Source organism: Parasteatoda tepidariorum, chromosome 10 (assembly GCF_043381705.1).
Source record: "Parasteatoda tepidariorum isolate YZ-2023 chromosome 10, CAS_Ptep_4.0, whole genome shotgun sequence".
Taxonomy (NCBI): Eukaryota; Metazoa; Arthropoda; class Arachnida; order Araneae; family Theridiidae; genus Parasteatoda; species Parasteatoda tepidariorum.
The window spans coordinates 79,827,958-79,843,521 of NC_092213.1; the positions used below are offsets into that span (position 1 = coordinate 79,827,958).

Below are 15,564 nucleotides of genomic sequence, written 5' to 3' on the forward strand. Positions count from 1 at the left end.
ATTTTTTTCCCCTTTGAAATTCAAAGTCAATCTTCCAAAAAATATCTATAGCAAGCTCTACCACCCTCTCCGTCAGTGTTACCCGTTTGAAGATGTTACATGTATATATGTTTCTATACAGATACCTATTAAAAATGAAGTCCCAGAAAGCAAGCAACCTTGTATCAAATATTTTCTTTTTATTGTCATAGAAATGTTTGTATTAAAAACTTTCTTTCAATAAAGCAAAAATATTGCAGTTTCAAATTATCAAACAATATAATAAGAGAAAATACACAATCCCTGTGTGGGTTATACTAGTTTTAATTAAGTGTTAGAAAAACTTAAAGAAATAAGGAACAGCTCAACATACTTAAAACAAATAATGCTAAAGTAAATGAAATAGTTTAGTATAGCTGAAATATCCTCCTTAAATATCTTATAGATTGTGCTTGGAGTGGTCACAGTTTTTTAAAAAAGACGAAAATATGAAACAAAACTCCCTGTATTTTCCTAGTTTGCAAGGAAGAACTCAAAATTCTCTGCATTTTTACCGGTTATTTTTAAAGATTTTTAAACTTCCTATATTTTCCAAGTTTTCCATATTCTCCTTGTGTAGAAACCCTGCCTGGTGATGAAATTTAGTACTGTCGTTCCTAAAAAATAAAATATTCAGGCTTTAACATTAGGGGGAAAAAATACTACATAGCTTCGTCCGGTTAGATACGCCTCCACAATCAATAACGCAGCAGCGTATCTCCACAAAATTAAGGTACTAGTTCCCATCGGAACTACTCACACTAGTACATGTGATTTTTGACAAGAACAATGCGGACTGAATCAGCATTTGAATGACAGTTTTCAGCTGTGTTGTAGGATTTTTTCGAGCTATCTGCGACAAAACTCTCTAGCACTACTGTCTTTCTGCAAGATACTTTTAATAGTAACAAACATATATCTTTCTAATTTAAAATAACAAAAGCAGTTAGTTTACAAAAGAAAAAACTACATATAATTTTTTTTTTATTTGAACATATATAATAATTCAATATTTTAATAATATGGTTGATATTCTCGCATTTTGTTGGGGATGGGGACACACAAATTATTTCCGTTTTTTGCATTTTGTAAATAATCGTCACAGTAAAAAAAATTAAAAATCATGAAATCCATTGTAGTAATTGCCGAAAAAAAGATCACATGAATCGAACTCCACAAATCCATGTTTCGTTTCGAGATTAGGTTATTGTAATAAATAATATTGTATAAAAAATATCGGATTTAAAAACTGTGGAGAAATCAATAGCAATAACTACCAAAAATTCGATAGAATTATTGCTTTAAAATGTAGGTACTCAAATGTACGATTCGAATTTTCCATATTGTTTGAAATATATCAGGATTCTTAAAAACCACGTGAAAATCAATATCAGTAACTGCCGAAAATACAATCGAAACATCATATCGGTTTACAATAAATTGCGTGCGTCAAAAAGCTATTATCTAAATGTTCAAATATTGCGTCTAAATTTCTGCAAAAAAGAAAAGTAAAATTTTTTTATTTTTCAAAAGAAAAATCTTTCTGCAAGAACCCTGTAACGTTCTGCAACAATGTTGTCATGATTCTGCCAAAGGGCAGTTTTCAACTTATGAAACTTTTAGTACCTCCATCAATCAACATAATTACATGATAGGAAATTTTTGTTGCATGAGCACAAAACAAAGAATGCAATTCTGCTGAAACAAAAAGCAGCAGGGTACCCAATCAACAAGTATATTTGAAGGTGAAAACAAATGGCTTCAGAAGGCAATTCTGCTGAAACAAAAAGTAGCAGGGTACCCAATCAACAAGTATATTTGAAGGTGAACACAAATGGCTTCAGAAGGTTAAATAAAAAACTTTACAAGTTAAACTAAAGACTTTTAAAATGCAAAATAGTTCTCCAAGATGAAATCAAAATGAACTGTATTTTATTGAAGTTAATTTCTTGCATTTCAATATTAATCTAATTTTCTGTATGAAAAAAAAAATCAAATAATTGTAATATAATCCAAATCGTGTCCATATAAACAATTTTTGCTAGTCATTGGAAAAATATACTTTCAAGTATTATGCAGTTCTTAAAAACTAAAATGAAATTTAAAAATTTTACAAAAATATTATAAGTTTTAAAAATAAAGTCATTCACTACAAAAACATGAAATTAATTCAGAAAAGACTAAGTGAACAAAATAATTAATACTAATTGCAAATAAAATTCATCAAATACATAGAAAAGAAATTATACACTTAGTTAAAATAGCTGCTTATTTTTTTTTTAAACTGACGTTCACAGAAAGGACAAAAATAATAAGAATCCTTTTCTGAAGGCTGTAAAAATCATGGAAATCTTATTTAAAAAAAAAAAAAAAAACAGCATAAGGTATAGGAAAAGGAAGTTTTTTCTTAAGTGGTAAAACCATCTCAAAGTTATACAAAGACAACAAACACTGTTATAGAACTTTTCATTATAATATATTATTTTAATATATTGCACTGCTTTGCTCTCTTATGATGAGTGGTATATAGCTTTGGATTCAGGAATTTTACTATATATATCTATGTGAGCTTTTTTGAGTTTCAGATTTTAATTTCAAATTTTTATTTTAAAAAGGGTCAATAATTATTTTTTTAAAAGCACATGGTATTTTGGGTGGCCACTCTAATCTGGAAAAAATATTCCCTGTGTTTTCCATGTACATATTAAACACAACATATTAAGAGGAAACACATTATCACTACCGGAGAAACTTAGAGAAAAAAGGTACAGCTGAACATACTTAAAACAAATAATGCTATAGTAAATTAAATAGCTTAATATGGTTGAAATATCATCCTTAAATATGCCATAGATTGCACTTTGAGTAATCACCATTTTTTAAAAGACGAAAATAAGAAACAAAATTCCCTGTATTTTAGGTGATTTTTAAATTCCCTGTATTTTCCAGGTTTTCTTTGTGGAGTGGCATCCCTGTATAAGTAAGAATTTTAGATAATAGTAAGATTATTATGTCATAAAATTCGAAGACGGAAAAAAAAATTATTATTAAACTGATAGAGCTTTGATGTACGGAAAAATTTAGAGCTCCATATCCATGCAAAACAAAGCTCTGGGTCCTTTTAATAAATAAAAATAAATTGTATTGTCATCATATTACTCTTGTAACATTGAAGCCTAACTGTTAAACTACTTTTCATAATTGTTATAACATAGTCCAACCATAATTAAAACATAGTTATGATTAGCTGAATTAAAACTATCATATCAATTAATAAATTATTAAAATTCATTTAGAGTACATTTTTGTTTTGTTTTATTGTCTTAGTAATAATATAAACAACTTGAGATTAAAAATTTAAGAAATATCTTGAGTAATTTCTTGCTATTCCTAAAGTATAAAAATACCATAAATGAACTCTTAAAAAAGTTTAACAAAAATTCATCCCAATTCTAAAAATTAATTTATTAAATCTTACACTAGTCATCAGCAGCCCAGAAAGGCATTTCTGTTTTAAACTGCCATTGGTCACTCTCATATTTATAAGCATGCAACATCATCAGCAGATTAGCTTGCTTTGGATCACGATATTTTTGCTTACAAAAATGACAACTCTCATCGTACTTAAATCTCGATGAATCTTTTTCATATCTTTCACCTTTAAATGCGTGTTGGCTATATTTACTTGTCAGCACATGCAACAAGTCTTCATCATCAGCCGTAGGTCTTCCTGGGGAGTTCTCCAACCACCAATTTGAGGAGTGTTCCTCTACTAAATCATTCATAAGTTCTTCAATAGATTTGTTAAACAAGCCATCTTTACCTTTTTGGGGACCAAAAACATGACTATTATACAAATAGTCATTGATAATCGGATGACCTAGATACTGTAAATGGACTCTTATTTGGTGAGTTCGGCCCGTGTGGGGTCTACACAAAACGACGCTGGATTTCCCGTCGAAACTCAACTTCTCGAACTCGGTGATGCTCGTCTTTCCGAGGGGACTCACTATGTTTATACCGACTTTGTTAAAGACCTGTTTAATAGGTTTATTGCAAACAATAATTCCATCAGGAAATTCCCCCTCAACTCTGCTCACATACTCTTTTCTGATATTACGCAAATTTAAGAGATCGTGCAACTCCCGAGACTTCTTAGAGTTTTTAGCATATATCAGCACACCTGATGTCAATCTGTCCAAACGATGTGCTACATATAAATTTTTATAGCCATACTCTAGAGACAAAACATTAGATATGGTGTTGTAATTATAAAGAGCGCATGGATGAACTGGTAGCGACGGTGGCTTATCGATGACTAACAATTCGTCATCTTCATAAATGGTGTGAATAGGTGATGCCAAAACTGCATGCTCGTGTCTATGAATTGTCGATTCAATGAGATCACCATTCTTTAGAACGTAATCAGCACTCACTGCTTTACCGTTGACTTTCAGTTTTCCATTTGTGGCTCGTATAACGTATTCTTCTCGTGGGTATAGAGAGAATTCATTAGCATAGCAATCAATTAACTTCCGTCGTATCCATCGTCCTTTGCAATACGTAGAATGAGTGTAGTAATAAGGATATACCTTACGCATTCCGTTTTCTATGTAATAAGGGAATTCGGAGTCCCCACCTTTCTCAGAATTGGGCGTTTCTAAAGATGGAAGTTCAGATTTGCTCTTATTTTTTAAAGCAGCAAATGAAGAGTGACATTTCTTAAAACCTGGCAAAAAAGATGCCAAGTTTATATATTTACCTTTCAAAATCATTTGAAGTAATAGGATTAGATTAGTATGATTAAAACAATCCTGATTAACAATATAAGACAGGATTTTGAAATAACGATATTCTTACTCATAGATATAAACACAGATAAAGATACTACTATAAAACTATATTTTAAATCAATCAAATAAATATTTTAAATATACTATTAAACTATAACTTATTTTCTTTGGCCCTGTTTGTGGATTGTACAATTTCAAAGCTTTTTCAGCATCAGCTTGTAGCTTTTGTAGTTTGAAAGAAAAAGTTCGATAAGGAAAGTTAGGTCTATTCTAAACATACGTTGCTCATGAATAGATAGCGAAAAAGTTTTGCTTCGGTCTTTGCATGAAGCGAAGTGATTTTATTTACTGTCTGAGCTGTCGGCTGTCTGTCTTGATCTGTTTTCGCTGAACTGAGTTCATATGTCCACAGTTTTTCCTAAATATTTCATATATTTCTTGCAGAAAACATTTTTGTGACACTTTCTTCCAGGTAATTGTCTAAATTTTTTTTAGCGGAATGATCGTTGTTTTACAACATCGAGTTCCTCGAATTTCATCGTTCTCATTGTTCCTGAATTATTTTGATAGTTTTTAGGTTCTAAGTTTTTTTGGAAATAGTTTAAAGTGTTAACCCAAAATTAAATAAACTGAGTTGCTGGAACTCCTGCTGAAGAAAGTGTATTCTGTTGAAAAACTTAAAAAAAATTTTTTTTTTGCTGATGCAATAGTCAAAATAATAATTGAAACATTCTGTTAACAGTGATAAACAGTTTAAAGTGGAGGATTGATGTTTTCATAAAATGAAAAAGAAAAAACTGAAGTATAAAGTTTACTAAGGAACGAAAAAAACTATAGTCATATCTTACTAAATGCTTAAAATTTATACTATGTACATCAAGGATGGGATATTGTATTCTGAATACAAAAGCCATTCACTGTGGTGAAACGAAGTAAGATAAGTATACATAATCAGCAGTGAGACCGGAAAAAATGGCGAAATATAAAAAAATAAGATTTTTTACATTATTTGAAAACCAATATGGTTGAAATTTGAGAAATTTTTTTTTTTTTCCGCAATAATTGCTGGCGAAAATATTATCAAAAGGCTAACATATATTATGTTGGAATTAGTGTGAATTGTGAGCGATAAAATTAAGACTAAAATTCGTTATTTAAAATTTTTATGTGCTTAAAATATTAAAAATAATCGATGGATTACATTAAACCAAATTTATAAGAAAAAGGTCTTATTAATTCTTTTGCTATAAATCTGAATTAGTAGCAAAAATCCTCACTCAAGGTCATATTTTATTAAAGTATAAAAGATTGTGTTCTTTAAAAAAATGAAATGAAAGGAAAAAAACATGATTTCTAAAGTAAACTTTCTTAACATTTGTGATTTTGGAATATATATATTTTTTTATATTATCCGTTTGAAATTTTGCTGATGCCAGACAGTATCAAATTTTTATTTTTCAAATGGGAATTAAAAAAAAGTCGCGAGCATTTCTTCTGTAGAAAAAAAAAATTCTTTCTAAGAATTTTTTACTTTTTAAAAGTAAAATTTTTCTGCATGAATATTCGCCACGATTCTGCCATGATGTTCATGTTATATAGGTACTTGCCTTTATTTTTATTTGGCTGCAATTAAATTAAATTAATTTTAATATGACATAACAACATGAAAATTGTGAATTTCAGTTACCACTTTTTTGCTCTCGATACCATCGTAAGTCCATGTTTCAATCATCTTTTTTTTCTAGTGCAATTGATTTTCTCATGGTTTATAAAATTCTGATCTTATCACAACATGCCAAATTTGACTTGTGCATTTAAATACACATAATGCCGAATAATTTAATTAAACTATAACTCGAAAATAACTATAATAAATATATATTATTTTACTGTTTCAGCCAGAACATGTTTTTAAGAAAATGTATAGCACTTTGTGCTTGTTTTAATACTTTTGTTTCCATTTGGTCACTGTTTATTTTTTTAATATTTATAATCTAATTCTGCAAATAGTTATTTATGAAAATCCTTTTTCTACAGTTAGGCCACAATGTCTAAACGCAGTCAACCACATTGGGTATGTCCATCATTGTCTGAGAAAGCAACCTTGAAGTTGTACAACAGTCTGACCAGAGAAAAGGTAAAGAGGGATTTGTTTAAACGTTAATAAAAATCCCAAAATATCAACTTTTTTGTTGTTGATATAACAAATGATTGGCTTGTGTAGTTTGTTTCCAACTTCTTTTTAGAATAAAAAAATTGTATGCATTTCTCTGATGCATTTATTTTATAATACAGGATTGCCCCATCCACAGGAAAAACCTGGTAAATACAGAGAATTTTGATTTTTTCTTTATAAACTGGAAAAATACAATGAATTTTGTTTCTTTTTTTCGTATTTTAAAAAAAACCTGACCACTTAATGTGTCATCTGTAGGATATTTAAGGATAATATTCCAACTATTCTAAACTATTTAATTTACTATAGCATTATTTAAGTATGTTCAACTGTTACTTCTTTTCTCAACTTTTTCCAGCAGTTAAAAACTAGTATAGTTAGCCAAATATAGCTCACACAAAAGCACAGTAATTGTGTTTTTTCTTAATATATTGTGTATAATATGTGTAGGGAAAACACTGGTAAGTCTTTTTCTAGATTTGAGTGGCAACCCTGTAGTATTGCTATTCGCCTCTGGCTACCACCTGATTCGCCTTTTTAAATAAGTAGAATTTCAAGATTTTAAATAGAAGTGCTGTCTAAAATCGAGACAATATGTAAGCATAAAAAATATTTATATTGTTCAATCATATTAAGTAAGAGTGTTAAGTGAAAGTGGATTTAAATTTTGTCCGTTTTATGTTCATATGGGATCATGATGAATTTGTTATTAAAGTGTTCCCTGTGGTAGAATTTTTTCTGGTTTTCTGCAACAAACTTCCCCAGCGTTAATATTTTTCTTTACGATACTTTTAATTAAAAAATTATTAATTTAATCTTTAGACGGTTAGGGAAATGAGTAGTTTTCGCTTCATTAATTCGCGCAGCATTACAAGCAAAATTACAATCTGTGGATGAATGAATGGTTCCGCCCTATAAACGGGTGTGATGTGCGGTGTGGCAGAAGTCGAATTCTTGGCCATAGATGGCACCACTGGAAAAAAGAACAATCGCACTCCCTCTGCCTAAACAGGCATACGTCAATGACACAACAACATTACCTGAAATGAAACCTATAAGAATATTATACCATGGGAAAACATGAACCCTTTGTGTCTTGGAATTACTTTTCTCCCGATCGTTCCAGATAATCGGTTCCCTACTGTGTATATATATATATATATGTATATATGTATATATATACATATATATATATAGAGAGAGCATGTATCCTTATATATATATTTTTTAAATAGGAAGTATTTATACCTCAGTTTGGGAACAAAGTTTTGTGGTACAGCTGCGGACCAACTGTGTATGATGCATCACACATGGGACATGCAAGGTATTTCATTTTTGATGTGTTTTCAAATTTAACATATACATGCATATTCCTCTTCACTCCGAATTGGAACAAAGGGCTTCTATAATGGCTCTACATCTCACTCTACTTGTGGGCAAATATTTTTTTTCTCTCCACGTGTTTCCTATTAGTTTCAATTGTCTTAGAATCTTTCTACGCCAAGTAATTTTACCTCTTTTTCTATTGCTCTGAGGGTTCCAATCAAAAACTTTGTTTTCCTTCGAATTTTTCAGGTTTGGGTAGATCATGACCAATTCATTTTCATTTACTTATTTTAATTTTTCTCCTCAATTGGTTTTTGATTCGCTTTTCTAAGGATTTTCTCGTTAAATATTTTATGAAACCACTTGATAGGTGTAAGATTCTTCTTAAACTGATGTTTATAAATACTTGAAGTTTTATCACATTATTTTTATTGCAGTGTCATGACTCAGATACATAATGTAAGACAGAATTAGCATTGGTAATACAGATTTATTTTGAATTTGTTATGTTTTTGTTTTTCCAAAACTTACTGAGAATAGTGTAACTGCTTCAGGCTTTGCTTAATAGTATATCTTTACCAATTCCTCTTTTGTTGTTAATTGTGCTTCTAAGATACATAAAACTGTTTTCCTCCTCTAGTTAGTTATTTTCTATGAATATGTTGTTCAATTATTTAGGATTAATTTTTGAAATTTTAGTTTTATTTAGGTTGATAGTAAGCTGCATTTTCTTTGCCTCTATGTTTAAAATGTGTGTGTGTTTTGTAGATGCATTTATTATTATTATTTATTATTGCCTTTAAAATTTAAAGGCAATCATAAATGCTTCTACATTTGCATTTTTAAAAAATTCATTTTTAAGGTGTTTAAAGGTTATTATTTTTTATTTGGGGTTTGAAAAAAGTGCTTAATTTTCTCTTTTAAAACGGAGATTTTTTTCTTTGCTGTATCAATTTTCGTTCTGAATTACATAAATTCATGATTTTCACAATTTTTTCTGCAATATTTATCAGAAACTAGTTAATTTTATCATGATTATATATAGATTTTTTAAAAATGTTTTTGAATTTTATTGATTTTATGTTTATAAATTAAGAACTTTAAACAGTAGAAAAAAAAAACTTTTTTCACACACTCAGACAGATCTTATTAATGATTTTTTTTTTTTTGGAAAGTGATTTAAAATATTTTTTAGTGCTTAAAAAGTATTTAAAAGGTATGTACTGTTTGTTGAAAAAACTGGCTATGCACCTGGTTCTGCATAAAAAAGTATTTTTCTTTTCTTTTTAGATCTTATATTTCATTTGATATCTTGCGTAGAGTGTTGTCAGAATATTTTTCATATGATGTGTTTTATGTCATGAACATCACAGATATTGACGATAAGGTAGGGCTAGCTTTTTTCTTGTTTTTTTAGATTAATCTTCATACTTTTTATATATATATCTACTGATCTTTTCTTATTTATTTTCTCGAGCATCTTATTTTTTACTGGGGAAAAAAAATCCTAACTGAAGGATGCACTACACTAGCTAATGCATTTTCTAATATTTATAAGCATGAATTCTAATGCTTAATTTGTACAGTACATGAAAGAAAAACCCACCCGGAATAACTTTTTTTCTAATGATTGGGTTTTCATGTACTAGGACTCTATCTTAATATAATAACGTCCGCTCTAATTAGAATAATTTAGGTCAGGCCCCCTCGAGCCGTTAAGATTGAGACCTAGTACACGAAAATAAAAATCCATCCTGAATAACATTTTTCTAATGATCGGATTTCATGTACTAAGACTCAATCTTGATAATTCCAGGGGGCCAGACGTCAAATATGCTAATTAGTACATGCAATATTTTAAGTTAATAATTCAGACACAACAACAAACTTTCTCTGAATAAGCATACTTTTATCCCCAACAGATTTAGACAAATTCCCCCTAAATATAGATGTAGCTCCAATCTTGGACCAACAGTTTGGTCAGGAAAGCAGTTCTAAGTTTGTACCCTTTAATGTTAATTTTACTTATTTCATTATATCTCTAGAACTTCTTAAAAAATTTTCTCTCACAATTATAAAATTCGTTTTTCGAAAGATAATTCTATACAAAAATTAATTTTTATCATTTTATTTAAGTGTGAAATATTTTCTATTTTTTCCTAATTTTATAACCAAAAATGCAAAATTTAGAACGAAATCGGTCAGAAATCTAATTTTAAAGAAGTTCTCAGACTGTTCAGCCGATTTCATTCAAAGTTTGCATTTAGACGCATAAAAATACATTTTTACTTTTCAGAAATTTTTCAACTATCATTAGTAAAATAATAATAAAAAGATTGACTAAAGTTGTTTTTTTTTGCATGGAATTATCTTTTTTGAAAAACCAATTTTAATAATTGTTGGCAAAGATTTTTCAACTTCTTTTAAGAAGTTCTCGAGATCTGGTGATATACACAAAAAGTAAAATTAACTTTAAAGGGTTCAAACTTTTAGCTGCTCTCTTGCTTAAACAATTGGGACCATTTTTCTCTGAATATATTTATTAATTTTTTTTTTTACCATAGTTTAACACCTGACCCAATTTTGAGTTTACATCTATCAATGTCTCAACTCTGCAATCTTGAAATTTTAAACCCAACCCAGAAAAAAATAGATCTTCTGGATCAAGCATTATTACAAACTAACCTGCATTTGCATTGCGAGGAAAACTACAAAACCACTCACGGTTAACTGGGTTGCAAGAGGATTATATTATAATTATAACTGTCGTTGAACAGCCGACCCAATTTTATGGGTTTACAACTACTAATGTTTAACTCCGTAATCTTGTCATTTTGAACCCAATCCAGAAGACAAGGGAACTCCTGGATCAAGTATTGGAAGAAATTTGCCTTTATGGAGGACTGTTTGATGGAGCTAACCCGCACTTGCGTTACATGGAGAGGAAGACCACGAGAACCTCTTGCGGTTAGCCTGACGGCAAGGAGACTCTAACCCATGATCCTTCTACCACTGAGGATATTTCACATTAGCACTGTGGTTGGTGCAAGCCGGATGTGTAATTCGTATTGACTGCGATTCGAACCCGTTTCGCTGCGTTGGAAGGCAGACGCTCTATCCCCTGAGCCATCGCGGCTTGTGGCAAGAGGATTGTAATCTGTGATCCATCTACCACTGAAGAGGATATTTTACATCAGCACTGTGGTCCGTGAGAGGCAGAAGCAGAATTCATATCAACNGCTCCAATCCTGGGAAATATGATACCAACAGTTTGGTCAGGGAAGCAGTGTAAAGTTTGTACCCTTTAATGTTAGTTTTACTTATTTCATTATATGTCTTCAACTTCTTAAAAAATTTTTCTCTCACAATTATAAAATTTGTTTTTCCAAAGATAATTCTATACAAAAATAAATTTTTATCATTTTATTTAAGTGTGAAATATTTTCTATTTTGTCCTAATTTTATAACCAAAAATGCAAAATTTGAACGAAATCGGTCAGAAATCTAATTTTAAAGAAGTTGTATATTTAAAATTAGATTTCTCAGACTATTCAGCTGATTTCTCAAAGTTTGCATTTTGATGCATAAAAATACATTTTTACTTTTCAGAAATTTTTCAACTATCATTAGTAAAATAATAAAAAATAAAGATTGACTAAAGTTGATTCTTTTTGCATGGAATTATCTTTTTTGAAAAACCAATTTTAATAATTGTTGGCAAAGATTTTTCAATTTCCTTTAAGAAGTTCTCGAGATCTGGTGATATACACAAAAAGTAAAATTAACTTTAAAGGTTTCAAACTTTTAACTGCTCTTTTGCTTAAACAATTGAGACCATTTTTCTCAGAATGTATTTATTAATTTTTTTTTACTAAAGTTGAACACCTGACCCGATTCTGAGTTTACATCTATCAATGTCTAAACTCTGTAACCTTGAAATTTTAAACCCAACCCAAAAAAGAAGAGATCTTCTAGAACATTATTAAAAACTAACCTGCATTTGCATTGCGAGGAAAACTATGAAACCTCTCACGGTTAACTGGGTAGCAAGAGGATTATATTATAATTATAACCGTTGTTGAACAGCCAACCCAATTTTATGGGTTTACAACTACTAATGTTCAACTCCGTAGCCTTGTAATTTTGAACCCAATCTAGAAGACAAGGGAACTCCTGGATCAAGTATTGGGAGAAATTTGCCTTTATGGAGGACTGTTTGATGGAGCTAACCCGCACTTGCGCTACATGGAGAGGAAGACCACGAGATCCTCTCACATTTAGCCTGATGGCAAGGGGACTTTAACCCATGATCCATCTACCACTGAGGATATTTCACATTAGCACTGTGGTTGGTGCAAGCCGGATGCATAATTTGTATCAACTGGGATTCGAACCCGTTTCGCTGCGTTGGAAGGCAGACGCTCTATCTCCTGAGTCATCGTGGCTTGTGGCAAGATGATTGTAATCCGTGATCCATCTGCCACTGAGGAGGATATTTTACATCAGCAGCAGAATTCATATCAACCAGCCACTGCTTCAATTTGAACCTAACTCACCTCATTGGGAAGCAAACACTCTATCCCTTGAGCAACTGCGGCTACATTTTTTAAAAATCATTGAAAATTATATAAAAATTTTATTGCTATTTTTTATTCAGAAAAAATATGTTTTAATGTCTGATTTCGTAACTTAAAATATTGTCTAGAATAGAAAAGTCATTACCATACAACTTTTCAAACATTTAAATATTCATTCTGGCATTTATTAAAAAACTAAATAAAAGTTATTAATAATAAGCGTTGATGTAGTTCCAAGAACTATGGAGTGTATATCAAATGGCAAAAACAGGTGGTAGTGAATGATGATAATTTTTTTGGTGGTCATTTGTCTTTTTGGAATGATAATTATTTTTTGATGGTCACTTTTTTTTCAAAGTGATGATAATTTTATTTAGTCACCGTGTAGCAAGCGACAACCTCTAATCTTGCTCTTCATTTGGTTTAATCTTAAACTGCTGTCATAGAAGAATATGCTTATTTTTCACTTTTCACTCAGTAGGAGCTGTACTGGAAATTTTCTTTTGTCCTTTCCTCTTTCTATTCTTGTGTATTTCACATTAATGAGTAGAGGAATTGTAGTGTAATCTGGTATTGATTGCTAGTCATTGTGTGTAAGAAACTGTGGGTGGAGTGTGACCTAATGGCTTCTATAAAATGTTCAGTATTTTATTGTAAAGTGGTAAAAATTTATTTCATGATACAGGAAAGCAATCAGCTTGGAGCCAATAGCTTAAAAGGCTGAGACTGTCGCTCAGAGAGTTAATTGAAAAAAGCAGTTTTTCTCTTTTATTATCTTCTGCGATGAACCTTGAAACTATTTGTGGTGTAATTACCAGTACAATTATTAAATATCATTTCACTAGTATGTAAGACCTGCTAATTCAATTCAATCTTGAGGTATTTCTTGATAGATGAAGGTTTTCATAGTCGAAAGTTCACTCCCCACAGTAAATGCTCAATAAATATGAAGAAAGAAAATGGGTAAGTCTTATGACTTAAATCAACTCGATGCTTTATTAATTGTACCAAAAAAAGGAAAAAACTTTTTTCCAACAAAATATGTTAATTAACATATTTTGTTGGAAGAATATGGATATTCTGTACTTGTAAGTTATTTTTTTCATCATTTTGTGTGTATTTTTTCATAAGTTATTGTGTTAATCATTTTCGGAAATGTGTAAAAAAAACGAGAGTATTGTACCGAATCTAACTGTACTAAAGCAACGGATTTTATAAAACAACATTTATTTGAAACATTAACCACGAATCAACAAAGCTACTATTATTTCAATTTCCGTGGTGGTGTATTCTTAAAATAATTATAAACAACTAAAATAATAATAAACTCAACAAAATACAACTAACTCTCAGACATTCCAAAATTGTCTGCTTTTTTTTAATCTTGTTGTTGATTTTGCTGTACTGTTTGTTTTATTATATATGTTAGCTAGTACTTTTTAGGACTTCTTTTAGAACTTATAGTATCTTCGAAAGTAAATTTTCTTACCAATGATCAATGATTTTCTTTCCAGATCATCAAAAGAGCTCGCCAGAAATATTTGTATGAAGAATACGTTAAAAACCACTCCGATATTAAGAAAATTATTTCTGATGTACAAGAAGCTATTAAGGTAGTTTTATGTTTTCTTAAACAGTTTTTGTATTATTGTTTAACTTTATTGAATATTCGTTGGTTTATTTGGATCCATTGCAAGTTTTACATTTTTTTTTAAATGTCTTCAATGAAATATTATTTGGTTTGTGTTTTTTTAATGGCTATGCAAGTAATTTTGTGCATTACTGAATAGTCACAGATTTTTCGTATTGATGAAGCAATTTGTAGGAAACATGAATGTAATCTTTAAAAAGATGGAAGTATTTGTAAAATGAAATTCTGTAAAAGAACAATGATACATACAGTTTGTATAACTGTTCCGTATACAGAACAGCTGTACAAAATCAGAGAAACTACAAAGCGGGAAAGCTTGAACATCGGTCATTAATATTGCTCGTAAGAAATAATTTTATTTAAAGCATTTTCCCATTCTAACCCTTTCAAGTTTAAATCAAAAAGGCGTAACACGGTTCTTCGATTTTAAAAAAAAATTCCTTTCACTTTTTGTTGCTGTCTCTTTTTGATATATTTGATTTTATGTATCATCATCAAAGGAACACGTTTGAAAGTGTTTTTAAAAAAATATTTTAAAAATTAATTTTAAATCAAAAGATTGAACTTAAGTGCTGAAATTTGAATTTTTGCGATCAAAAACTAATTAATTTAATTAAGTAGAGGTTTTTCCATACAAACAGATATCTCTGTTGTCAGTTTTGCTCTCTATTTCTTTCATATTTATGTAATAGTTTTATTATTTTTTTTATTGGAGTAGAACCTTGTTTGATCCTTTTATATGGGACCATTCATTGTGAACAGTAGATAAAGAAAAAGAACGAAGACCACTCAGCATAAAATATCAAATAATGTTTAGAAATATTATGAAGAGTAAAACTTAAAAATTAATAAATTTACAATAATTTTAAAAATATTATTTGAAATGAGTTTTTTCTTGTTTATTTTATTATTATTTTTTTAATAACGGTCGACACTGAATTTTTGTTCTTTGCCTTAGAAAACGCTGGACTTGTTATTCATTTATCGTTACCCGGTGGGCACCTGTCAATCACAGGTGTCCGC

At 30.0% G+C, this 15,564-nt stretch overlaps 2 protein-coding genes across 2 annotated transcripts in view; one reads left to right on the plus strand and one right to left on the minus strand.

Moving 5' to 3' along the window:
- Window positions 1-3,458: 3,458 nt before the first annotated feature.
- LOC107451411 (pseudouridylate synthase RPUSD2) lies at window positions 3,459-5,056 on the minus strand. Its single transcript, XM_043052178.2, has one exon. It carries the CDS (start codon window positions 4,791-4,793, stop codon window positions 3,498-3,500), a length of 1,296 nt encoding a protein of 431 aa, XP_042908112.1. The 5' UTR covers window positions 4,794-5,056; the 3' UTR covers window positions 3,459-3,497.
- LOC107449682 (cysteine--tRNA ligase, cytoplasmic) overlaps window positions 5,030-15,564 on the plus strand; it is a 50,223-nt gene continuing 39,688 nt past the window's right edge. Inside the window, exons 1-5 of the mRNA XM_043052177.2 lie at window positions 5,030-5,283; window positions 6,849-6,948; window positions 8,223-8,311; window positions 9,604-9,700; window positions 14,405-14,503. Coding sequence (XP_042908111.1) covers window positions 6,859-6,948; window positions 8,223-8,311; window positions 9,604-9,700; window positions 14,405-14,503 — 375 coding nt within the window. The 5' untranslated portion in view covers window positions 5,030-5,283; window positions 6,849-6,858. The remainder of the gene's footprint in view (window positions 5,284-6,848; window positions 6,949-8,222; window positions 8,312-9,603; window positions 9,701-14,404; window positions 14,504-15,564) is intronic.